The sequence below is a fragment of the Sorex araneus genome, chromosome 2 (assembly GCF_027595985.1).
Source record: "Sorex araneus isolate mSorAra2 chromosome 2, mSorAra2.pri, whole genome shotgun sequence".
NCBI lineage: Eukaryota > Metazoa > Chordata > Mammalia > Eulipotyphla > Soricidae > Sorex > Sorex araneus.
This window is the reverse complement of record NC_073303.1, coordinates 217,570,037-217,594,688: the sequence shown is the minus strand read 5'-3', so window position 1 is coordinate 217,594,688 and position 24,652 is coordinate 217,570,037. Positions and strand designations below refer to the sequence as shown.

The 24,652-nt window shown below is 61.2% G+C and overlaps 2 protein-coding genes across 3 annotated transcripts; one reads left to right on the top strand and one right to left on the bottom strand.

The window, feature by feature from the left end:
* Window positions 1–971: 971 nt before the first annotated feature.
* AGAP2 (ArfGAP with GTPase domain, ankyrin repeat and PH domain 2) lies at window positions 972–18,276 on the bottom strand. Its single transcript, XM_055124392.1, has 19 exons — window positions 16,807–18,276; window positions 15,123–15,181; window positions 14,472–14,559; window positions 13,234–13,319; window positions 12,973–13,120; window positions 9,465–9,599; window positions 9,105–9,214; window positions 8,368–8,526; window positions 8,166–8,252; window positions 6,669–6,773; window positions 6,141–6,303; window positions 5,867–5,980; window positions 5,117–5,245; window positions 4,233–4,292; window positions 3,836–3,984; window positions 3,456–3,546; window positions 3,138–3,360; window positions 2,719–2,974; window positions 972–2,595 (listed from the first exon to the last, which is right to left on the bottom strand). The coding sequence occupies exons 1-19, from the start codon at window positions 18,125–18,127 to the stop codon at window positions 2,353–2,355; spliced, it is 3,726 nt and encodes a 1,241-aa protein (XP_054980367.1). The 5' UTR covers window positions 18,128–18,276; the 3' UTR covers window positions 972–2,352.
* LOC129401662 (collagen alpha-2(I) chain-like) lies at window positions 18,149–22,938 on the top strand. Of its 2 annotated transcripts, none has more exons than XM_055124394.1 (2): window positions 18,149–20,541; window positions 21,747–22,938. In XM_055124394.1, exon 1 carries the CDS (start codon window positions 18,149–18,151, stop codon window positions 19,139–19,141), a length of 993 nt encoding a protein of 330 aa, XP_054980369.1. In that variant the 3' UTR covers window positions 19,142–20,541; window positions 21,747–22,938. The 2 variants fall into 2 exon arrangements, with proteins under 2 accessions (XP_054980369.1, XP_054980368.1); XM_055124393.1 differs by having other exon boundaries at window positions 21,474–22,938.
* Window positions 22,939–24,652: the final 1,714 nt, after the last annotated feature.

Genomic DNA, 24,652 nt, shown 5'->3' with positions numbered 1-24,652 from the left:
AAACCTGAGGTCTGCGGCGCTAGGTGCCAGTACTGGCCTGACCAGAGTGACCTCGTGGCTCTGAAGGTGAGACGTAAGTGGACAGAGGTCTGCATCAGCTGGGCGCGGACTTGGTGGACACCAGGGACCTCTGTGGCCTGGAGATTTCCCGCCTCTCCCCTCCATGCCGGGAGACAGACGCCTACTGTCGGCTCTCCTTTGGGTGCCAGGCTGGGCTCCCACCCGAGCCCTCCAAAGGCGCCCTCGGGGCAGACAGCACCCAACATGCAAATAAAGAGATGCCACCAAGGTAAGTGACCAGCCTCAGACCAGCCAGCGATGACAAGGCAGGCCTGGTTTCTGTAAGGTTTGCTCGGCCTCCCAACAGTGACATTCCCAGAACCAAAGATCACTCTGCCCCCCCCCCCTGTGCAGAAGACAGGGGGGTCTCAGGGCCCTCCCGCGCGACTGGAAGCCACCAGCCTACACTCCATTCTCCCTCACACCCACCCCCTCCGGATGACGGGAGCCAGGCCAAGCACACTCTGTTCCCTTCTCCGCTTTTCCCGCCCCAGACAACGTAGAGGCCCCCCGAGGCCCATAGGGTGCACCCCAGTAAATGTCCCTCTCCTCCACTGTGTCTCTGTCCCTCTGCCTGCCCTGGACAGGGCCCTTGAATCTACCCGTTTCAAAATCAGGCCTGAGCGCGACTCCCTGCTCATCACTAACCCGACGCCATCCATCTCAAAGGGGTCGGCCGCACGGAACCCCAACTCCTTCCCGGAAACCAGGCTCACCTGGGCTCTCTCTACTGCCTAGCTCCTTCCATAGGGAGCCAGGGTGGGGGAGGGGGGCTGTGGCACCTGGTGAAGCATCTGACCTGCCACCTGGGTACCCTCACCCCCGGCCCCCCTGCGGCCCCCCCTCCCCACCTCCTTCGGCCCCCACCTTGACCAAACACCTCTTCAAGAACAGACCAGCGGCTCAGCCCCTAGACAAAATCACTTCCTCTTTAATTGCTGTTGAGAAGATTCACACCGCCTGCCCTGGAGGGGCCGGGGAGGAGGCGTGCCCCCCTCCTCAGTGACCTGGTCCTTTGCAAAATATCTTAGCCAGGGGGAGAGAGAGAGAGAGAAAGAGAAGACCGGAAACCACTGACACAGACGGCCCAAGGGGGGGGGTGTTCGAGGGAGAAAGGGCTGAGCGCCCCCCACCACCTCCGGATGCAGGGGGAGGCCTGGAAACCCCCCCTCCAACCACCTCACATCCTCTTAGCCCGGGCTGGGAGGAAGGGCGAGGTGGAGGGGCGGGTCCGAGCTGCTCCTTGGGGGGAGGGGGGGCTGGACGGAAAGAATCGTGGGGGAGGGGTCCCGGTGCAGGAGTGCCCCCACCCCGGGTCACCACAGGCGCTGCACAGTCACAGGTACGCAGTCACGGTCACAGACACTCACAACCCGAGAGCACCCCCACCCCACCCCACCCCCGACCCACCCTCGGCGCCCCCCTACCCTGAACCGCCCTCCCCAAGCCCTCGGCCCCGCCCCTTCCCCTACTTGGGGAACAAAGCAATAAATTACAAGGTCCCTCCCCAGACCCCTGGGCCCGGCCGCTCCGCTCCTTTCCTTCTACCTCCCGACGGACGGACGGAGCACGGAGGAGGGACCCAGGCTCGCGGCTCCCCCAGCCCTGTCGCTTCCATCCATGGGTGGGTGTGAGGGGACGGCCTGATTTCCACTCCTCATGGTCCCTTTCACGGAAAGGGTTGGGGACCCCTCTACCCCCATGGGCGGGCAGCAGGGGTCCTGCCCCTCGCTGCCCTTCCCGCTTCACTGGGCAGTGAGATTAGCATGGAAGGGAGTGGGGGGTCCCCGAGAACTGGCCCCAAGCCCCGGGGCTGGCCTCCGATGGGTGACCCCCTCCCTCTGGCGAGGCGGCGCCCCAGGAGCCAGCCTGGGTGTGTGTGCTCCCGCCGCGGGACCGTCGCGCGCACTGGCAGGACCGGGGGTGCGCGCGCGCGCGCGCGCGGGCAGGTGCCAGCGCCGGGGAGCGCGTCCCCAGGTCGACCCAGAGCAATCCGAGTGCGGAAGAGTGGAGGGGGGGCGTGTGCCGAGCTGGGGGTCTCCATGCCTCGATGCGGGAGAGGAAAGTGAGTTGGTGTCGTCCGGGAGGCGTGGGGTGGGGGTGGGGGCTGTGCCCTTGTCGGGGAGGGGGAGGTGTGTGCGTAGGGTGGGGGGTGGGGGGAGGGAAGAAGTGCTCCCGTGAGGTGGGGTGCGGACTGGAGAGGTGAGTGGGTGCATCTGTCCAGCGGTCCACCCGGTGTGGTCGTGCCCGGCCCCGTGTGGGGAGTGGGGGGCTGTCTCTCCCGCTGGGCAACTATACCAGCGCGACGGTGGCGTCGGCGCGGCCCACGCTGGCGGCGCTGCTCCGGCGGCGGGGGCTGGGCGTGGCGATGATGCTGGGGGTGGTGGCCGCGCTGGGGGTGGTGGCCGCGCTGCCACCCTCCCCGGGGCAGCCGTGCTGGAGCAGGATGTCGGCGCAGAGCTGGCTCCCAGCCTGGCGGGCGTAGAACAGCGCCGTGCGGCCCTGCGCGTCGCGGGCCGACACGTCGGCGCCGTTCTGGGGAGCGCAAGGGGCCGGGTTACCGCGCGCGCCCCCCCAACTGCAGCCCCCGCCCCCGCCGGCCTGTTCCCCGGGGCTGACGCCCTCGAGGACCCCTTCGCCTCTGCCCCACGCACGTACCCACAACAGCAGCTGCGTGATGACCACGTGGGCGAGCTCGGCCGCCAGGTGCAGCGGGGAGCGGAGCTGCGGGTCCTCCACGCTGGTGTCCAGCGGCCCGTGGCGCGCGTGGGCCAGGAGGAGGAGCACGGCGGCCACGTCCTGGGCCTGCACGGCCGCCCACAGCTGGAGGCCCAGCGGCTCCTCGCTCGCGCCCAGCGGCGCCAGGAACAGCAGCTGCTCGTACTTGGCGCGAATCCACGACTCGCGCTCCTCCCTGCACGGCCGGGGCGGGGGGATGTAAAAAAACGGGGTGGGGTGGCGGGGGGTGGCGGGGACACCACCCCATCACCTCTCCAAGCCTCTCCTCTCCTCCCCGAAAGCCGCCCCCCCTCCTCCCGAGAGCCCCCTCCAACCCGGGCCGCCTCCCGCGCACGCACCGCGACGAGTCCCGCGTGGGCTTGGCGCGGCCCCGCGTGTCGCTCTCCCACACGCCGTTGGCCATGTCGTTGCCGATGGCCGTCAGCACCAGGGTCAGCTCCCGCGGCCAGTCGTCCAGGTCGAGCGAGCGAACGCGGGACAGGTGTGTGCCCAGGTTGCGGTGGATCCCGGAGCACTCGATGCAGATGAGCGCGCCCAGGTTCAGGCTGGCCCACGTGGGGTCTGCGGGGCAGAGCGTGGGGGTCAGGCTGGCTCCCGCGGCCCCCGCCCCCGCCCCCTGCCCCTCGCGGGTCCCTCGGCCGCCCCCTGGTGCTCACTGGGCGCCCCGCAGTCCACGCAGATGGAGTTGCCCTGGGCGTTCCGGATGGCCTGGATGGCCACGGCTTCGCTTTGGCTGTCTGTGCGCAACTGCAGGCGGGGTTGGGGTTAGCGCGGGCTCTCGCGGCCCCTCTCCGGACCGCGCAGACACCCCCCTCGGCTCTGGCCCACCACCTCCCGGCCGTTACCTTGATTTTTTTTTGGGGGGGTCACACCCAGCGACGCACAGGGGTTATTCCTGGCTTATGCACTCAGGAATTACTCCTGACCGTGCTCAGGGGACCATATGGGATGCTGGGAATCGAACCGGGGCCGGCCGCACACAAGGCAAACCCCCTACCCGCTGTGCTATCGCTCCAGCCCCACCCTGGCCCGTTACCTTGACTTTGCTGCTCTCGCAGCACTGCAGGCTGGCGAGGATCTGACTCTCGATGGCCTGCACCCAGGCGTCCCGTTCCTCAAAACTGGCTGCCTCGAAGTGCCACGTTTGGCCGGTGCTGGAGACGATCAGGAACTCAAAGTTCTCCTCTGGGTGGCCAGGGGGGGGATGGGATCATAAGGAACAGAGCGCACACAGCGGGGGCTTCCCCAACCCCTTCCTCCCCGATGTTCATCCCAAGCCCACGCCACCCCCACCCCCGGGGGAGTGGGGCAGAGGGGTGGAGGAGGCAGAGGGGGGGGGAGAGCTGGATGCCCAAGCACATGCAGGAGAGGGCCGGGGCACCCCCCCGCCCTGCATCCCAGCTGAGCACCCCTCCCGGCTCCCCGCTCGTTACCTGCTTTATAAATATTTCTTAAACTACCAAAGGATTTTAGTTTCCACATTTTGCGCTTGGCTGGTTTCCCGAAGCGAAGGAGATAGAGATAGAATGGAGAGAGAGAGAGAGAGAGAGAGAGAGAGAGAGAGAGAGAGAGAGAGAGAGCACAACAGAGAAAGAAACCGGGGAAAGAGAGGAGGCGGGCGGAGAGACAGTGCCAGAGTGCCAGAGACACAGCAGGACAGACAGACGGGGAGAGAAAGCAGAACCAAAGTCAGTGGCCCCGGGGCAGAGAAGAGCGCAAGCCAAGAGCCAGGAGAGGGGGCAAGGCCGGTGCCCAGCCGAGCGCGGGGGGCGCGGGGACCAGGTCTGGTGGCCCAGGAGGGGCTGGGTCTGGGGGTGGGGGGGAAAGGGAAGGTCAGGGGCTAAGTGAGCATCCAGAACGGGGGCAGAACTGGGGTCGCACACCTGGGGGGAGAGGGCCCTGGGGTTCAGGAGGAAACCCTGAGGGCAAGGACCCGGGTTCCCTGTGGCCAGGAGCGACTGGGGCAGTCGTGTCTCTTGGAAAGTTACTGAGTGCAGGGAGGGGGTGATCAGTGGTGCGGCAGCTCAGGGCTGACTCCCCAGGCAGGGGGACACACAGACTCTGCCGGGCGCAGGCGGGGGGGCCCGGGCAAGAGGAGCACTAGGAGAGGAAGCCGGAGCTACACAATTGTGTCGGGGTTGGGAGCACTGGGCTGGGAGTAAGGACGGGGCCGGGACGCCTTTTCACTGGGTTCTGTGCCAAGGGATCCCGAAAGCCAAGAAGCCCTGGGCCAGCCACTTCCTCTCCTCCGGCAGGAGGGATGAGGGTGGGGGGGTGGAGGGGTGAGGGGTGGAACCCAGCGGCCCCGGGACCTCACCTTCGGCCTGTCCTGCCGAGCCTTCCGTCTTGGACGGCGTTGTCAGCTTTTTCCTCCTCTGCTTCTTCACCATGGGAGAAGGAGGGGGTTCCCGACTCAGGGGGGTCAGGTCTCCAGACGGGGTACAGTCTTGGGGAGGGGGGACACGGTTGGCTCAGTCGCCCCACCACAGAGTTCCTGAATTTCATTTATCTATTTAGTTATTTATTTAGTTATTTTTGCTTTTTGGGTCACACCTGGCGATGCTCAGGGGTCACTCCTGGCTCTGCACTCAGGAATGACTCCTGGCGGTGCTCAGGGGACCCTATGGGATGCTGGGATTTGAACCCGGGTCGGCTGGGTGCAAGGCAAACGCCCTCCCTGCTGTGCTATCGCTCCAGCCTCCCCCCAGGATTTTCTATCGTTGTTTTTTGTTTGTCTGTTTGGGGGCCACACTTACTTGTGCTCAGGGGCTACTCCCAGTGCAGTGCTCGGGAGTTGCTCCTGGCAGTGCTCCGAGACCGGGCGGTGCTTGGGACTGACCGCCTCCTGCTTGCGAGACCCGGGCTCTGGCCTGTGAGCCATCATCTCCCTGACGCCCACCCGTCCTAATCATGAGGCTGTGCTCAGGGTGCGAGACCCCAGGCCCCACCCCCCAGCAGGCAGTACCCACCCGGGCAGGCAAGGACGCAGGTGTCCCGGCCTCTCATTCACCACCACCCCTCCTCCTGCTTGCAGAAGACAGAGGGCGGAGGGCGGGTGCCCACTGACCAGTGCTCAGGGCTCGGGCCAAGTTCCGGTCTGGCTTCAGCAGGTGCTTGGACGTCTGGTCTGGCGGGAGCTGCAGGGAACTGGGGCTGGGACTTGGGGTCGGGGTCGTAGCTTCTGCCGGGACATGATAAAGCCCCGGTGAGCTTCCTCCGTCTCTGCGCCCCTTCCCCGGGCGGTTCCTCTTCATCACCCCCTTCCCTGCTCACCTCCGCCCTACTCACCCTCCTGGTCCTCCCGCCCCTGGGGGAGCCCTCCTGCCACAGCCCCCACTCACCGGGGCCTTCCCCCATCTGGACAGTGCTCATGTCCTTGACCAGTCCATTGATGCTGGCGGAGGGCCCGAAAGCGGAGATGGCTCGGGGGGGCCGCTTGCCGGGGACCTTGACTGTTGTTCGTAACAAGTCCATCTCCTTGCCGTGGGTGCTGTGAATGTAATCCTGGAGGGGGTTCGGGGGTGAGAGTGCAGAGAGGGTGAGAGTCCCGGATGGTGCTGGCAGGCAGCCAATGGAGTTGGCTCGACGGGGATGGGGGAGAGCACTTTGCTCGTGGATTGGCTGGGGATGAGGATGAGCACCAGGAGAAGAGCACAGCCACCGTCGTCTCCTCCAGAAAGCCCTCCCAGAATGACTGGCCCCGTGAAGGGCTCCCCTCCCGGGCCCCCCTCTACATCACAGGTGGAGGAGATGGCGCTCCCACTTCTGTCTCTACCTCGGGCACCCCCTGGAGAGCCTCACACGGGCTCGTTTCTGCCAAAGGAGCCGGGACGAGCACGGCCCTAGGGGAGGCGGGTGCGCGCACTCACGTTGATGCTGGGGTGGTAGAGCAGGAAGCCGTTGCTGGACAGGGTCACATACTTCTTCTTCCACTCTTTGTTCAAGGAGTTGCCACTTCGCTTCAGTAGGAAACTCTGGAAAAAGACATGGGGGGGCTGGAGCGACAGCACTGCGGGTAGGGCGTTTGCCTTTCACGCGGCCGACCCGGGTCCGACTCCCAGCATCCCATAGGGTCCCCCGAGCACCGCCAGGAGTCATGCCTGAGTGCATGAGCCCGGAGGAACCCCTGTGCATCGCCGGGTGTGACCCAAAAAGGCAAAAAGAGAGTAAGAGAGAGAGAGAGACATTAGGAGGAAAAAAAAAGTTCAGACCAGTTTCCCTGGTCCAGGTGTGATCTCTGGTCCCCTTGATGAACTCCTGAGCCTGCCACAAGGGATTTCTAAGCACAGAGACACACCTGAGCACCGCCGGGTATCACCCAAAGCCTCCCCGCAAAAGAAAAAGAAAAGAAGAGAAAAAAGGAAAAGAACACAAAAAGAACGAAGCAGGGACTGGAGCGATAGCACAGTGGGTAGGGTGTTTGCCTTGCATGCGGCCGACCCGGGTTTGATTCCCAGCATCCCATATGGTCCCCCGAGCACTGCCAGGAGTGATTCCTGAGTGCAGAGCCAGGAGTGACCCCTGTGCATCGCCAGGTGTGACCCAAAAAGCGAAAAAGAAGGAAAGGAAGGAAGGAAGGAAGGAAGGAAGGAAGGAAGGGAGGGAGGGAGGGAGGGAGGGAGGGAGGGAGGGAGGGAGGGAGGGAGGGAGGGAGGGAGGGAGGGAGGGAGAGAGAGAGAGAGAGAGAGAAAGAAAGAAAGAAAGAAAGAAAGAAAGAAAGAAAGAAAGAAAGAAAGAAAGAAAGAAAGAAAGAAAGAAAGAAAGAAAGAAAGAAAGAAAGAAGCAGCTGGAGAGATAGTACAGCAGAAAGGGCGTTTGCCTTGCATATTGCAGACCCAGGTTCATTCCCCAGCACCCCACATGGTCCCCTGAGCCCACCAGGAGTGATCCCCGAGTGAGGAGCCAAGTAAGACCTGAGTACTGCTGGATGTGGCCCAAAAACCAAATAAACTTTTTTTAATAAAAAATTTTTTTTTGGGGGGAGGGTCTCACCCCGTGATGCTCAGGGGTTACTCCTGCCTCTGCAATTAGGAATTACTCCTGGCAGTGCTCGGGGGACCCTATGGGGAGCCAGGATTGAATCCAGGTCGGCCGCGTGCAAGGCAAACGCCTTCCCCGCTGTGCTGTCGCTCTGGCGAAGCGCGTGCCCCCAAAGTGTGAGGCCCCGCGTCTGACCCTTGGCACCCCACGCATGCACAGGCACCCGCGCATGCGCGAAAAACAGCCCGCAGGGATGGCACAGAGCTGGCGCATGCGCTCCGCCGGCTGGAACCCCGAACCGGCCCCCAGCACTGCCTGACGGGGCCCCAGAGCAGAAATCCAAACCCCAGCTGCCCCCCACCTGCCCTGCGCCCGGGGCCGCCCACCTGTTTGATGGGGATGGCTCGCCCGCTCCCGGTCGTCTCTCCCCGGCTGTCCAAGCTCCGCTTCTCCGAGTCGCTGCCCCGGCGGTTCTGGAGTGGACACGGGCATCCGTTAGAGCAAAGGCAGGGGGACGCTGTATGGGAGGCCGGGAACAGCAGGAGGGATGAGGGACAGGAGGGGGCGGGGCGCCAGCGTGGCCAATACCGCAAAGAGACTGGTCCTGCGCTTGGCCGCCCGGTGCAAGGACCCCGGGGTGCTCAGTCCAGCCACGGCCGCTGCCTCGGCCCTCAGTTCCCGGTGACCGACGTTGGGCGAGGACGGGAGGGAAGAGGAGTAGTCGCTTGTGTGGCCTCCGTTACTGGTCTGGGGACAGAGGGAGGCATCAGCAGAGCCGACAGGATGCCCTCACCCACCGTGCTCCCCACGGCTAGTGAGGCGGGACGGGAAAGGGTCCTTGGGCTGTCACAGTTCACTGGCTGGTGTCACCTGGCAAAGCTTGTCCCCTCTGCCACCGTGTCTGGGTTTGCCAAGGTTGGCCTCTCACACTTGCCCTTTTATTTTTCTTTTTGGGTCACACCCGGCGATGCTCAGGGGTTACTCCTGGCTCATGCACTCAGGAATGATTCCTGGCGGTGCTCGGGGGGACCCTATGGGATGCTGGGAGTCGAACCCGGGTCGGCCGCGTGCCAGGCCAACGCCCTCCCCACTGCGCTGTCGCTCCGGCCCCGCACGTGTGCCCTTCAGCGTCCCAACCACCTGGCAGTCTGGCCCCCGGAGTTTGCACTGCGAGTCGGATCGAGGTCACCGCATCAGATCCACTCCGTACAAACGGGGCGTTGTGGCCAGCCCCAAGTGTTGGGGTCTCCTTGCCCCTCCGCCTGGCTCACAGCCCCTTCTCTGCCTCCGACCAGCCTCTCTGGGCCCGGGGACCCCCGACTCACCTGCCCGGCCACAGGCGTGGAGGCCGCCGAGTGGCTGGGAGAGCTGGGCAGGGACTTGCAGGCGGCCAGGAGCTGCTGCTGCTTCCGCAGGGTCACCACCTTCTGGGCCACTGCGGGGGCGGGAGGCAGAGCGTGAGCGTGGAGGAGCAGGACAGACAGCGAGGCCCCTCTGTCCCTGCCTTCTTAGCCTTCATGTCCCCCAACTGCCTGGCTACCTCCCCAAGCCCACAAAGGCCCCCTGGCCAGGGAGCACTATCCCTGGGAGTGCCTGCCCTCCCCCTCCCCCACAAGGAGGAGGCCTCTGTGACCCCAGGGCCTTAGCACCTGCTTTCCTCACATGGGGGAGTGGTCCCCACTCACCCTCCTGGAAGACTCGATCCACATTCAGCCCGTAGGTGGCGCAGGTCTCGTAATAGCTGCAGCGCTTCATGTCTGCACACAGGGCCCTGGCACGGGCGTCACCCACCACCCGAGGGGACGAAGCACTGATCCTGTCTGAGGGGCCAGGAGAGGGGGGGTTGGAGCAGGGGGGGCCCCGCCGCCCTTTCCCTGCTCTCCTTTCCCCTGTGCTCCAGGCCCTGGGGACAGGGAATGAGGGAGCCGGTCTCCTAGGACTGCTGGACCCAGTGAGTGCCTGTCTGAGGAAGCAAAGTGAGGTGTGTATGTGTGCATGTGTGCGTGCGTGTGAGCGTGCATGTGCATGTGTGTGTGTGGTTTTCTGACAGTCAGAATGTTGATACCCCTGACAAGAGATTGATCCCCAGCCTTGGAAATGCAGAGACTTGAGCTGAGGGAGTGGACACCTAACAGAAGGATAAATTAAGGGGTTGGAGCGATAGCACAGTGGGGAGGGTGTTTGCCTTGCACGCGGCCGACCTGGGTTCGATTCCCAGCATCCCATATGATCCCCTGAGCACCACCAGGAGTGATTCCTGAGTGCAGAGCCAGGAGTAACCCCTGTGCATTGCCAGGTGTGACCCAAAAAGCAAAAAAAAAAAAAAAGAATAAATTGAGGAGGGATGGAGCAATGGTACAGAGGGGAGGGCGCTTGTCTTGCATGTGGCCATGCCGTTTGTTGATCGTCAGCACCCCATGAGCACCACCAAGAGTGATGTTTGCATGATGCAGAACCAGGAGTACCACTGGGAAAAGAAAGAAAGAAAGAAAGAAAGAAAGAAAGAAAGAAAGAAAGAAAGAAAGAAAGAAAGAAAGAAAGAAAGGAAGGAAGGAAGGAGAGAGAAAGAAAGAAAGAGAAAGAAAGAAAGAAAGAAAGAAAGAAAGAAAGAAAGAAAGAAAGAAAGAAAGAAAGAAAGAAAGAAAGAAAGGAGGAGTGTGCAGGAGGCAGGGCGGAGGGTTGGGAATCAGGGAGATGGCTGAAAAGGTGGAGAATAGGCTCTCATGCCAAAGCGCTCACAAAATATAGTTCCCTGAGCACTGTCAGGAATGGCCCCCTGAGTACCGAGCATCACCAGATATAGCCTCACCCCCGCAAAAAAAAAAAAAAAAAAAGAACAAGCTGAAATTGTTGAATGTTCATGAGCAACAGGTGGCCCGTCTCCCTGCAGTGAGAGCCAGGCGACAGGTGGCCCTGGGCACCTGCAGGACGGGCAGCCAGGCAGGAAGCGCCGTGCCCACACACAGGCACCGAAGGGGGGGCGGAGGGCGGAGGGCCGAAAGTTTGCGTCATGCTCTCAGCAGTAAAAGCCTTCTGAAATCCTTTCTGGGGCCAGAGGTAGCTGAGGGGCTGAGAACAGCTACACATCTACTCCTCGAGCACAAAGCCAGGAGTCCCCAGACACCCCCAGGTGTCCCCTTCTCCCCCCAAAATTTTTTTTCTTTTTGCTTTTTGGGTCACACCTGGCAATGCTCAGGGGTTATTCCTGGCTCTGCACTCAGGAATTACTCCTGGCGGTGATGGGGGGGACCATGTGAGATACTGGGAATCGAACCTGGGTTGGCTGCGTGCAAGGCAAATGCCCTACCCGCTGTGCTATTGCTCCAGCCCCTCATTTTTATTTTTGAGCCACACCCAGCAGTATTCAGGGATTACTCCTGGCTTTGCACTCAGATCACTCCTGGTGGTGCTCAGGGGACAACATGGGATGCCAGGATTGGATCTGGGTCGGCCTTATACAAGGCAAGTGCCTTACTCACTGCATTATCTTTCAGTTCCCCCCCACCAAATTTTTCTTTTTGGGGGGTGGGGTCACACCCGGCAATGCTCAGGGATTATTCCTGGCTCTGCACTCAGGAATTACTTCCGGTGGTGCTCAGAGGACCATATGAGATGCCAAGGATCGAACCCGGGCCAGCCATATGCTGAGGAAATGCTATACCCACTGTACTATCGCTCCGATTCCAAAACGTTTTCTTAAGAAAAATAAATTTTGGGGGCTGGAGCGATAGCACAGCGGGTAGGGCATTTGCCTTGCTCGCGGCCAACCCGGGTTCAATCCCCGGAATCCAATATGGTCCCCGAGCATCACCAAGAGTAATTCTTGAGTGCAAAAGCCAGAACTAACCCCTGTGCATCGCCAGGTGTGACCCAAAAAGCAAAGAAAAAATAAAATTTTTTTCTTTACATTTTCCCTTTGTACGTGAGTTTTTTTTAAATGATCCTGGCCTCGAGGGCCACAGCATTGGACAGAGGTTAAGGTGCTTGCCTCGCATGCAGCCAACACTAGTTTAATCCTCCTTTTCCTCCTGACATAGAGACAGGCCCTGAGCACCACTGAATGTGGCCCCTGACCTCAAAAATAAAAACAAGATAAAATGTGTCACCCCATGACAAAAGAGTTAGCTCAATTGACTGAACCCTGCCTTACATGCAGGGGCCCAACTTGGTTCCCCAGCACCATCAGAAGTAACCCTTGAGCACTGAACTGGGAGTGACCTCTAAGCACGACTAGATGTGTCCCCTTCAAAAAAAAAAAAAAGGAGGGCTTGGCCTAACCCATCTCTGGCAAAGGGAAGATGGGTATGAATTTTTATTTTCTTTTGCTTTTTTTTGGGGGGGGTAACGCTCATACCTGGTGATGCACAGGGGTTACTCCTGGCTCTGCACTCAGGAATTTCCCCTGGCGGTGCTCGGGGGACTATATGGGATGCTGGGAATCGAACCCGGGTCGGCTGCGTGCAAGGCAAATGCCCTACCTGCTGTGCTATCGCTCCAGCCCCAACTGTTCATTTCTAAGACCTGCGAGATTGTCTGTGTTCCCTGTGGTGGCATCAGGAAAGGGCGCACAATGTGAGAGCTCAAGGCGATGAGGTCTCGAGAGAGGACAGGAGACAGTGCAGACTCTGCCTCCCCTCTAGAGCCCCCCTTTCCCCTGCTCAGACCTCAGGAGGTTTTGCTTTCAGACTCCCTTATGGGAAACCAAGTCCAGGGGGGTACTGGGATCCATGGGGGCGGGTATTTTTTCCACCTTCCCCATCTGTCCCCTCTACTGAGCAAACCTCAGTGACAGCAGTGAAGAGCCCAGGGACTCCCCTAAAAGGGGTACTTCCCAAGGGCCCCAGGGAATGGCTCTGGAGCTTAAAGTGCCCACCTTGTAAGCACGAGGTCGTGAGTTCCCAGCCCCCTGGTGCTACCCCAGCAGCTCTGCTGTGATTTCCAGCCACACCACAGCCAGGTGTATGGGAACAGCACATAGGGAGGGGTGCGACCATAAGCACCAGTAAAAGATACCATACGCAAGCATCCCTGCCAAGCCCCTGTTTGAAGACCGGCATTAGCGTGTGTGAGCATCGCCAGGAGAGAGTGCGCCCCCTAGCGAGCACCTGTGCAGGCTGCACGATAAAGAACCGCCCACCTGGGGGAAGCTGTCTAACACTGCGAGGGGGATGTGCAACACCCCGCCTTACTTACCTTGTGTGCCCACCAGTGCCAACGCCAGGCCTCCTCGCCCCTCCCCTCGAAGGGCGCTCAGCTGCCCGTGGAGTCGACTCACGGCCTGGAAACTGTTCTCATCCTCCAGGCTGAAGACCAAGATGACGGCATCTGCCCAGCCTGAGAACTTGCGGGGAGTGAGGAGCAAATGGGGGTCAGACAAGTCCTTTCCTCCAGAGAGCCGCAGCCCCGGGGCCTGTGCCAACCTGGGAGAGGCCCCCTCCAGCTCCTCCCAATCACCTTGGCATCAGGAGGCCCAGCTTCTTCCCGGATCAGCACCAGGTGAGTCTGTCCATCCACCAACATTTCTTTTTTGTGCTGCTCACCTGTCCAGAAGGTTGCAAGGGTCAGAAGTTAGCGATAAATCCCCCAGACACCCTAAATTTGCATTACGGAGGCCCCATCCCTTTTTTTTTGCGGGGGTGGGGCACATCTGGCTGTGCTCAGGGCTCCTGGCTCTGTACCCAGGGACCACTCCTGAAAGTCCCTGGGGAAGGGATTATGGCATACAGGGGAATCGAACATGGGTTGACCACATCCAAAGCAAACATCCTACCCAGGGCACGAAGCCCCAGGGGTCCTATCCTTGATAAGGACTGTCACTGATCCTGAAACCCTGGTCCCCATATTTTTCTCTTTCCTTTGTCGTCCCTTGTTATTGAATCATGTGAGATACACAGTTACAAAGTTGTCCATGATTGGGTTTCAGTCATTCAGTGTTCCAACAGCCATCCCTTCACCAGTGCAGTGCACATTTCCTACACCAATGTCCTCAGTTTCCCTCCTGCCACTCTTCCAGCCCTCCTCTATGGCAGAAGCTAACTCTCTCTGTGTCTCTGCCTCTGTCTCTCTGTCTCTGTCTCTCTCTCTCTCTGTCTCTCTCTCTGTCTGTCTGTCTCTCTCTCTTCTCTCTCCTCTCTCCTTTTTTAGGCACTGTGGTTTGCAATACAGGTACTGAGGTACAGGGGCTGGAGTGATAGCACAGCGGGTAGGGTGTTTGCCTTGCATGCGGCCGACCCGGGTTCGATTCCCAGCATCCCATAGGGTCCCCTGAGCACTGCCAGGAGTGATTCCTGAGTGCAGAGCCAGGAGTAACCCCTATGCATTGCTGGGTGTGACCCCAAAAAAAAACAGGTACTGAGGTACTGAAAAGGTATCACGCACATCACCTTACCACCTCAGCACTCAGTTCTTGCCCAGAGTGATCATTTCTGACTAGCATTTCCTGGTGATCCCTTCTCTGTCCTAACTGCCCTCCTCCTACCCCACTCAGGGCAAGCTTCTAACCATGGACCAGTCCTGGCCCTAATTTCTACAGGCCCAAGGTAGTAATCTCATAACTTTATTTTTAATATCCCCCAGGTGTGTACAATCATTCCATGTCTGCCTCTCTGCCTCTGATTCCTTTCACTCAGCCTGATACTCTCCATGTCCATCCTGGCCCCGGTCTTGGCTTACTGTGGCTCTGGAGCACTTACTCTCTGTCTTCTCCAGCACCTGGTAGGAACCCGTCAGGAATCGGTGAATGAGAGATGACTTCCCGCTCCTCGTGTCTCCCAGCACCCCCTGCAGACAAGTTTCGGAGCAGAGATTGTGGGGATTAAGAGGAAGCAGGATGGTTGGAGACTCTAGAGAAACCAAAGGGGCTGGCTCTGTTCAAACAGAGCCTGCAGGGTGGGCAGGGTCACACGGGTCCAGCCCTGGGGGTGGTAAGAAATTACCCCATCCTCAAAGTGGACCACACGCTGAACAAGTCACTGTTTGAGTGTCGTTTAGGAAACAAACTAGGGGTGTGTGTGTGTGTGTGTGTGTGTAAGAGAAGGAGACAGAGAGATAGTGACAGAGAGATTTAGTAGTGGTCTAACAGCTCTAGGTACCAGCTGGAAAGTTTTACCCAGTTCTAGTCCAAATAAAGCAGAAAGGAGGACAGGAGAAAGCCTGAAAGAGCGCTGAGCACCAACAGGAAGAAGGAGACTAGAAAAGGAAAAAGTCTGGAGCCAATGTCATGACCCTGCTCGGAGGTCAGAATGCGGGGAGCACGGGAAACCCTTCTGCACTTTCCCAGAGAGCAGGAAGGGACTGCGTGGACGGAGGGTGGGAGGTCGCGCGCGTGGGGCGTGGTCACCTACCAGGCGCAGTTCAGGAATGGAGCGGCTCAGCGTCCACTCCTGGCTATTGATCACGGCCTCTGCAACGAATGAGAGCGGGGCCGTGAGAGACGCTCCAGACCCAGGCGGCGGCCCGCCCTGCCCCCTCCCTCCGCCGTGGCAGCGCCCCTCGCTGCGCGGGGTTGTGCGGAGCAGCTCCAGAGAGTGGTCCCCTGTCCGCCCATCCTAGCCGCTCTCCCCACAGCTGTTGCCGCCGCTCAGCGGTTGCTTAGCAACAGAGCCAGCAAGACAAAAATACTTCAGTTGGCATCTCCCTTACAGCACATCCCCAAACGTAGTTCTCTGCCCCAGACCAGGGGACCAGTGCTCTGACAGAGGTGGCTTCTTTCTAGCGGGAAAAGGGCCAGGAAAGGGTCCCTTCTTCCCCGCCCCCCCCCACCCCGCGACACTGCTGCTCGGAGCAGATGCCGGGAACTGGGGGGGGGGGCTGGGGCGCCGAAGGGGGTGGACCTTCCTCAATCTCCCTCCACGGGAGAGAAACTGAGGTGAGGGATAGCCCGCCCCTTTTTCAAGGTCAACAGCCTGAAAGCTCCCAGCGCCGACCCTCCCCACAGCCCCAGGCAAGGATGTGCCAGGGCCATCTCCTCTCGGGATGCCTAGCACCCTCCCAAAGAACCCTGGGCTCGGGCGCGCCTCCCTCCCCGCCCGGGGGAAGCCGCGGGCTGGGTGTTTTGGGGGCGGGCAGGGTGCTCGCTCGGCCCCGTCCCCACCCCCTCCCGGGTCCAGCCCCCGCGCCTGACACCGGCCGGACGTTCCCGGGGCGCCGCAGCTGCGGCGGGAACTCTGGGATCCGGAGCCATCTGCTCCCACCCGCTCCGGAGCCAAACCCGGGGTGCCGCCCCCGCGCCCGGCCCGCCTCCCCTCCGGGGGAGTGGGAGCCCAACCCAGGGCGCTCCCCGCTCCGTTCCCGGGACAAGACACCAAGAAGCCCCCGCACGCCGCTGCCTCCCTGCCTGTCCCCCCACCCCCCGCCGTTCCCAGTCCCCAGGGACGGGACCCGAATCGCCTTCGCGACAGCTCCACGCCCCCCACCCCCGGAGTCACTGGGGAGCCCCCCTCCAGCCGGAGGGGAGGGGAGGCTCCCTGCGACCCTCTCCTTGGCCCGGGGACGCAGCGCGGTCCAGCCCCAAGCGCCCCCACCCCACGGCCAGGACAAAGGGGGTCTCCCCGCCCGCCGCGGCCCAGGGGGGGACCTGCCCCTGGCGGGGCCTGCCCAGAAGGTCACTCTCATGCCACCTGCCCCAGGTTCTCAGGAGAAACTGAGGCCTCCTTCCCTTCTGCTGCCCCCTGGGCAGGGCAGAGCAGGTCCCTGGGATCTGGGGAGTCCCACAGACACGGAGACCAGGGTTACCCCGGGGACCGTTTCCTCCAAGTTCCCTCCCCGATCCAGGAAGGGCACTATTTCCCGAGTCCCCCTGAAGTCCAGCCATCTCTCCCGTCACGCAAGGCAGCGACTCCCCCCCGCCCACGTCCTCCCCCCCACCAAGCCTCCCGCCCAAACCGCCTCTTTGCCCAGTGCTCAGCAGAGCGAGCGAGGTTCCCATCCCACCCCAGGGAGCCGCTCCCTGCGGCCCCGCGCCCCCCTGGCACACCGCGAATCCCGGATCCCCTCCCCTCCCAGTGCTCAGGCCCCGAGCCTACTCACTAGGGGAAGCGCGGAGCTCTGCGCCCAGCAGCTCCCTGGACCCACTGCCGGAAGACAAGCTCTGGGGTCCCGGAGGAGGCCCCCCTGTGCTCTTGGTGAAGATGCCGCTGATAAACTTCAGCATCTTACGATCTCGCGTGGATGCTCGGCCCCCCTCCCGGCCCCGCTTCAGCCCGGGAGCCGGAGGCTCCAGCGTGATGGGAGGTGCAGGCCCCGCGGGCTGCGCGGAGGCGGCGGTGGTCGCGGCTAACGGAGCCGCCGCCGCCGGGGTCGCGGGCACGGTGAGCGGAGGAGGCGAGCCGGCGGGCGGTCCCGGGTGCAAGTCACTGTTGTCCAAGGTCTTACTCTTGCCTTTCCGAGGGGACAGCTTCCCTCGGGCTCCAGGCCCGGCCCCGACCCCGCCGGGGGTCGTGGGCGCCGCCGCCGCTCCCGCGCCGCCGGCGGCCGCTCCAGTCCCGGCGCTGCTCTTCGACCCCTTGGCCCTGGGCTTGCCCTCGCTCTCGGGCCATGACAGGCGGCTCCCCGGGCCCTTGCCCGCGCCCGCCTTGGCGCCGCTCGTGGTCACCGTCTTGCAGGGCTTGGGCGCCGGCGGGGGGGGCGCCACCTTGAGCCTCCGGCTGCCCGTGCCCGGGTGCGGCGAGGAGGAGCCGGGGACGCCGCCGCCCGCCCGGCCCTCGGGCTCGGGGCCCCCCCAGCTCGGGCTGCTGAGCAGGGGGCGCCGGGCGGCGCCGGGCGCGCCCCCGGGCTTGGCGTCGGGGCTCAGCCCCCCGGGGAGCGGGGGCCCGGGGGGGGCGGCCCAGAGCGAGAGGCGGCGGCCGCCGGGCGCGGGGGAGACGGGGCGGGCCGGACTGGCCGGGGCCGGGGACAGGGCGGGGGGCTCGGCGCCCCCGGCGCCCGCGCTGCTCGTGCTGATCCACAGCGCATCCTGCCGGTGGAACAGCCGCTCGTGCCGCTTCTTGCCCGGCTCCTCCGCACCTCGGGGGCTGCCGGGGTCCCCGATCTCGGCACCCCGGGTCCCGGGGGCGCCGGCGGCGGCCGCGGACGGCGAGGGCGGCGGCGGGGGCACCGACTCGAGCTTGACCAGGGTCAGCGAGATGAGGTAGGTCGTTGTCCGGCGCTGCAGCGCGCCCGCGCCCCGGCTCATGGGGCCCCGAGACCCCCGAGCTGGGGAGCGGAGGGGACTCCCCCGGACTGCCTCAGGGGGGCCCGGCCATGGGGCCGCCCTGCTCGCTGCCCCCAGCCCCCGGACCCCCGCTGAGCCCCCGGCCCGGCTCCGCTGTCGCCGCCGCCTCCGCCGCCTCCGCTTACGCCCCCCTCCCATCACACGGGGCGCCCCCTCCCCATGCTCCCCGCCCTGCGCCCCCACCCCGTTGGAGCCCCGGGACCTTGGTGCTGCTCCAGGGAGGCGCGCCGGACCGTGCACCCGGGTCTGGGTGGGGGCGCTGAGATGGGCGGGGGGGAAGCGGGGAGGACAGTCGTGGGGGGCAATCGGGAGAGGGAGGAGAGGGGGGCAGAAAAGCAGGACCGGGAGGCTGGGGTGGGGGGGGAAGAACCGGTGCGGGGGAGGCAAGGGCGGGGAATGCAGACTCCAGAGACGGGAGCCGCGGATGGGGTGGGAGGGGGTCGGAGAGGGGGTCTCGGGGAGGGTGGGAAGCTAATGGGGCTGGCCGTGCGGGGGATTCGCAGGGGCGCGGGGAGGATGCTGGGGATGGAGATACGGGCGCCGGCGGGGGAGGAAGGAGGGAAGCAGAAGGGGGTGGGAACCCACGGGGCGGGGGGCTGGGAGGGGAGGAGCGTGCGATCCGGGAGAGGGGTCCGGGGGGCTCGCCGGGGCTCGGCTGGGTCCGGATGCGCGCTGTGTCCGGGCGCTCCCCTCACATTGAGGAGGAGGCGGCCCCCCGCCCCCTTCCCCGGTCTCCCCCCCAACCTTCTCTCCACCAGCGCCGCTGTCTGCGAGGGCGGTGCAAAACCCAGGACTGGATCTCCCTCCCAAATCCCGGGCTGGATTTCCGGGAACGGGGACTGGCCGCCTCCAACCACCGCGCCCCCTCCCCGCGCACCCCACTGTCAGGGCGCGCCGCGGCTGCGGGCGGCCGTCAGGGACCCCGGGAGGGGGGACGTCAGGGGGCCGCCCGCGGGGAGCGCGGAGCAAGCGCGGGGCCGTTGCCCGTTCTGGAGTACCCCAGGGGGAAACAGAAAAACCCTGGAATCCCTTTCCCAGGACCTCTGTTCGCCCCCGGGCACCTGGGCACGTTTCTTGCCCAAGGACCAGCTTGCTTGCCCACCCTCAGCCCCTACGGCGCCCACAAAATACGCCGAGCAGGCCCCGACTTGAGCTCAACTGTCCCAAAGTGAACTTGCAAAGTGTTCCCTGGGGATGGGGACAAACATGGAACTTAGCGGGGTGGGAAGGGAGATTGGGGGGGAGGGGGCAAGGAGGTGCCTCCTGAGAGGGGAGATCTGGGAGCCCCAGGAACCTGGGTGAAAAGTGAATCAAAGGCTCCATCTCGAGAAGGAATGATGTCTAGAGTGACACCCCCCCCTTACCAAAATGCAACCTGTCTCCATAGCAACCTGAGCTCCAAGAGTGCCTCAGAAACAGCGGGGATAAGCGGAGAGGAAGGATTGGTGTGTAGGGTGGTAGTGGGGGGGTGGGCACCAGGGGATTTGGAGTTAGCAGAGGCAGCACCCTGACACCTGATTACCCACGCGGGAGGTCCTGAGCACCCCAGAATATAAGAACCCCTTCAGTTGAGGCAGCGGGAGCAGGTCTCTCTGGGGGCCCCTGCTCGGTCCCCTGAGATTTTCAGGGTGGGGCTCTTTAAGAGGGTGGAAGAGGAGATGGAATGGGGGGAAAAAAATGCCTGTGAGCTCTGTGCCCCCCCGCCCCACCCCCCATGTACACACCTCCAGGGGCCCTGGACTTCAAGACTCACTCACTGACTTCTGAGCCCAGAGGAGTACGGATGAGTTGGGCCAGTGAGGTCAGGGACTGAGATGGGGGTCGGGGTGGGAGCTGGGCAGGCTGCAGGGACCCCTCCCTGGGGACTCAGAGTCTGAGCTTTCCCCTAATTTGGCGTCCCACCCTCCTGACGCAGCCAGACTATAATAAGTGCTGTCGTGGGCGGCTCTCGGAGGCAGGAGCTAGGCGGCAGGCTCGGCCCGGTAGGGGGTGACGCTGGGGGTGCAGGCGCAGGGTGCTGGGTGCCCTCTGCTCGCACTGAGACCCGTCCCCCCCCCCCATCCCTAAAAGTCCTGTCCTGAGGTCAACAGCGGCTCCTCCCCGCCCTCCCGCTGTCCCCAGGACTAAGATGACACAGAACTGGAGGGTCTCAACCCTTTGCCTGTCCTGAAACCCAGGGGGTGAGGAGGGAAAAGGCAGTGAGGGAGTTTTGTTGACGCAGATGTCATTTTCCTCCCTTTGGTGGCCTCAGTTTTCTCGTCTGTTCAATGGGAACAAAGTCCTGATTCTTAGGAAAGGAGTGAAACAGCTCCCCTCTAAGGACTGGAAGCTTCTCAGAGATTTCAGCCTCAAAACCTCCCCAGTCCAGAGGCACAGAGAACTTCTCCACCCGGCCTAAACATTTCCCTCCCAGCCTCTCTTTTTTCCCCTACAGAGATGGGGCCGAGAGGTCCTCCCCAGAGACGGCCCCTCGGGTCCAGCTCTTCCTTTGGTCATCAGCCTTTGCAACCGCCGAGGCTCGGAAGGGCGTCAGCTGCAGTTCCTGGCACTGGGTAGGGGAGCAGAAGCTGAGGGGCACCAGCCTCCGGGGGTGCGGGGAAGAGCACCAGAGTGTTCCCACAGACTCCTCTCCAAACTGTTCCCTCCCCGGGCTCTGTCCCGGGATCTCTCCTGTCAGAGAAGTCTGGCAGGAGGCCGGCGTCCTCGATGGGAAGAAGGCTCTCTTGGCCCGGCAGGGAGCCCAGAAGGGATGGGTGGGCAGAGGGGATGTGCTTCTCGCAGACCCCCCGAGTCCCTGCGTGAGCCCGGTTAGCTCTCTGCTGCCTCCAGGGTTAGTGAGAGGGGAGCAGGCCAGGCCTCCAGCTCCTCAGGTTCCTTCGCGGTGGGGGCCCCCCCCAGGATGGCAAGAAGCTGTTCCTGCCCGCCGGGGCCCCACCACAGGACTGAAGGCCGGGGTGGGCAGGAGGATGTGGCGGGTGGTGTTGCCATGGCAGCACTTCCTCCCTGTGTTGTCATCACTTGCTCTAATGGCACCAAGGAGGTAAAGCGGAAGGTGTGTGTGTGTGTGTGGTGTGTGTGTGTGTGCGTGGTGGGGGGTTGGGGGAAGGGAGACAGGAACAGGTGCATGGGGACAAGAGGGGACACAGATGACTCCAGGGGCCTTCCCAGCACCCCAGCTCAGCTAAGAGGTTGGACAAATGTGTCCGTGAAGCTTCCCAGAGAGCCTGAGATGTTCTGCATGGTGGATTTCAAATAGCATGCATGTGCTGCGTGCATGCGTGCGTGTGTGTGTGTGTGTGTGTGTGTGTGTGTGTGTGTGTTTCTCTACAGCTGCAGAACAAGAGGTCACTGATGCTTCGCGGGTCCTGGGAAGGAACACATTATCCAGTTGCAGAAACTCCTGGCCCGGCCTGCTTCCTGCCCCGGTCTCCCCGAGGCAGGATCCAAGTCACTGTGGGTCTATCACAGCCCGTTTTCCCCCCAGACTCACCCGAGTGTCCATTGCCAGAAGGTCAGCTTGACAGTGACCTGCGTTTTAACCCCCCTGGGATAAGGATGAGAGCCGGGGAGAGAGAAGAGGAGCAGCGACGCCTGCCATGTTGTTTCGCATCCTTTCCAAATGCAGTCTCCCGGGGCCCAGCCCCGCTGCAGACACTGGGAAGTGGCTGTTTGGGAAGCGTGGTGTCCCTGGCAAACCCCGTAGGCCATCTCTGGCCCGGCACTCATGATGGACGCTGACCCCTCTCTTACCTCGCAGGATGTCCAAGGAGGCCTGGATGCTGTCTTGAAGTTCAGGGTCGCTCACCCTCTCTGCCAGCTTCCTGAGGCGACGCAGAGCCTGTTTGGCCACCTCGTGTCGCCTGACTTCTGCTCTGACTGTGGCTACAGCCAGCTGCCTCTGGGCGTGCATGTTGCCCGGACTTGTCTTGCCAGCTAACAGCAACCTCTCGCCTCCAGATCCATGGTCCCCATGACCCCCTAAACTCAAGAAGGCTCCTTCTCCCGTGCCCCTGAACTCCGCGGCCTTTCGCGCCCTTCCGTCTGTGGCCTCACTTCCTGACTGGCGAGTTTCAAACCCACAGCCTGAGACAGCACTACCTCCTGTGTCTTCCACCCCCTCTAGCGTCAGACTCTCAACTCGACCAGCATCCTGTTCGGGTTCCCCTGCCGCCGGGAGAGCCCTTAACAAGCATCCCAGGGCCTCCTGCGCGGGAGGTGGCTAATTAAGTCGGGTGTTGGTCCTGGAAGAATGTGGCAAACCAGGTCCCAGGTGCAATCCCAGATGCTGGGTGACCTAGAGATGTGCCTTCTGTCTCCAATACACATGGGAATCCTTACGCACACTTGGAGCACGGCACGGTTTATACCATATGCAACACTGGGTCTGTCAGCCTCCTAGCCCTGCATCCCAATTTCCAGTGGTACTCACCACCCACACGCACTTTCTACATCCGAAGAGTCTGCATGCTTTTCAAAGAAAAATCTGTCTTTTTTTTTTTTTTTTGGGCCACACCCAGCAGTGCTCAGGGATTATTCCCGACTCAGGGATCCTCTGTCCTCAGGGCTCTGGGGAACATATGACATGCTGGGGAATCTAATCTGGGTCAGCTGCCTGCAAGGCAAGCACCTTAGCACTGGACTATTACTCCAGCCCCTAACGAGTCTGCTTCTTGCATCTTACAAGGCAGCTTTTGTTCAGTCTGAGGCCCCCGACTGTACCTGCTTCTGCTTAAAGGGGCTGAGTAATCAGGGACCACAGGTTATGGGGGTTGGTGACCTGGACCCAGGCAAAACCACTATGTTTCATGTGCAGTTACTTTTATAACAACTAGTTTGTTTATAACAGTAATTTACAACATGCTTTCATACGTATAGTCCTCATCACAGGCCCAAAGGGTGGATTATTATTCCTTTTCTGTAGGAAAGGAAATAAAATTTCTGAGAGGTCAGTAAGAGGTTCTTTCTGATTATAATCCTGATGCCCCCTTTTATTTTTCTTTTCTGGTCACACCCAGATATGCACAGGGATTACTCCTGGCTCATGCAGTCAGGAATTACTCCTGGTGGTGCTTGGGGGATCACATGGGATGCTGGGAATCGAACCCAGGTCGTCCGAGTGCAAGGCAAACATCCTACCCGCTGTGCTATCACTTCAGCCCCCCTGATGCTGTTTTAACGACACTTCACAATCCAGGTGCTCTCCTGCCAGTTTCCTTTCTCCCTGATACTTGATTTAGGATATAAATCAAGTCTTGTTTTTGATTTAGGACATCAAAGGAAGAGGTTGGATGGAGACTTGCAGGACAGAATAAAGATCTGGAAGGGATGAGTTGAAAACTGTGGGTAGTTGAATCTAATCACTTTGTTTCAAGACTCAAACTTTTCTGGCCCTGCCAACCGTCTGCAAGATTTTTTGATTTTACAAATAATTTTACAGGTGATTAGAAATATGTGAACATTTATGTAGTTGGGGATGAAGGAATTGGCACTAGAGCTACCCACTGGACCCATAAAATAGTATGCAATAGCAATAACCCTGAGGTTTACATGTGCCAGGTTCTGCTCACTGCACTCGCCATATCTTAAACCATGCAATCTTCACAAGAGCCTGAGAGGCAGGTGTGTAGTGACTTACCCTCACTTACGGAAACAGGCACAGAGAACCTAACTGGGAGAAGGTAACAGAGCTAGTGAGTGGTGAAGATGGAACTCACACAACTGGACTATTAATACTATTAATTGTAGGAAGACAATTCCTGTGCAATTATAGAATCTAAGAAAACAGAGCGTGCGCACGAGAGAGAAATGAAGGGATGTTTTCCGTTTTTTTTTTCCCATTAGAGCTGCTTCTTTTTCTCGGGGGAAAGGGGTCATGTCTTTTCCCAGTCCCATGAAAAGGGTTTTATGGGGCTGGAGCGATAGCACAGTGGGTAGGACGTTTGCCTTGCAAGTGGCTGACCTGGGTTCAATTCCCAGCATCCCATATGGCCCTCTGAGCACTGCCAGGAGTAATTCCTGAGTGCATGAGCCAGGAGTAACCCCTGTGCATCACTGGGTGTGACCCAAAAAGCAAAATGATAATAATAAAAAGAAAGAAAGAAAAAAAAAAGAAAGAAAGAAAAGAAAAGGGTTTTATGTCTAAGCATAGAATGGCAAATATACTGATCACCAATCTGCCCAAGTAGAAATGTAGAGATTCTTCCACCCCTCATATGTATATTCTGATTTTTGTTTTGCTTTGGATCACACCAGTGATGCCCAGGAGTTCCTCGGCCCTTCACTCAGGAATAATGCCTGGCTGAGCTCCCAGGACCATATGGAATGTCGGAGATTGAACCTGGGTCGGCTGAGTGCAAGGCTCACACCCACTCGTGCTATCTCTTCCACCTCTCACATGCATATTCTAGACCCTTCTTTTCTTTCTTTTTTATTTTTTGGCGAGTCCCCATGCGGACATCTGAGTATGTGAAGCACATCCTTGTATGTACTTGTGACATTTTTTTAGCTGTGTGTAGGTGGGCGGGGGAGGGGGCACACCCAGTTGTGCTCAGGGTTTACCCCGGGCTCTGGGCTCAGGAATTGCTCCTGGTGGAGCTGGGGCGGAGGGAGCCAGTGTGAGGTGCTGGGATCAACTCGGGCTGGCCCGGTGCGTGGCAAGCGCCC

What these genes read in the sequence shown, in the direction of transcription:
- AGAP2 (XM_055124392.1), bottom strand. Translation starts at nt 18,127, where the DNA reads ATGGGAGGGGGGCGTAAGCGGAGGCGGCGGAGGCGGCGGCGACAGCGG. An exon ending in TCTACCACCCCAGCATCAAC is followed by an intron (nt 6,304 to 6,668) that starts GTGAGTGCGCGC and finishes AACCCCCTCCAG; the next exon opens with GATTACATTCACAGCACCCA. An exon ending in CGTGGACTGCGGGGCGCCCA is followed by an intron (nt 3,361 to 3,455) that starts GTGAGCACCAGG and finishes TCTGCCCCGCAG; the next exon opens with ACCCCACGTGGGCCAGCCTG.
- LOC129401662 (XM_055124394.1), top strand. Translation starts at nt 18,149, where the DNA reads ATGCTCCCCGCCCTGCGCCCCCACCCCGTTGGAGCCCCGGGACCTTGG.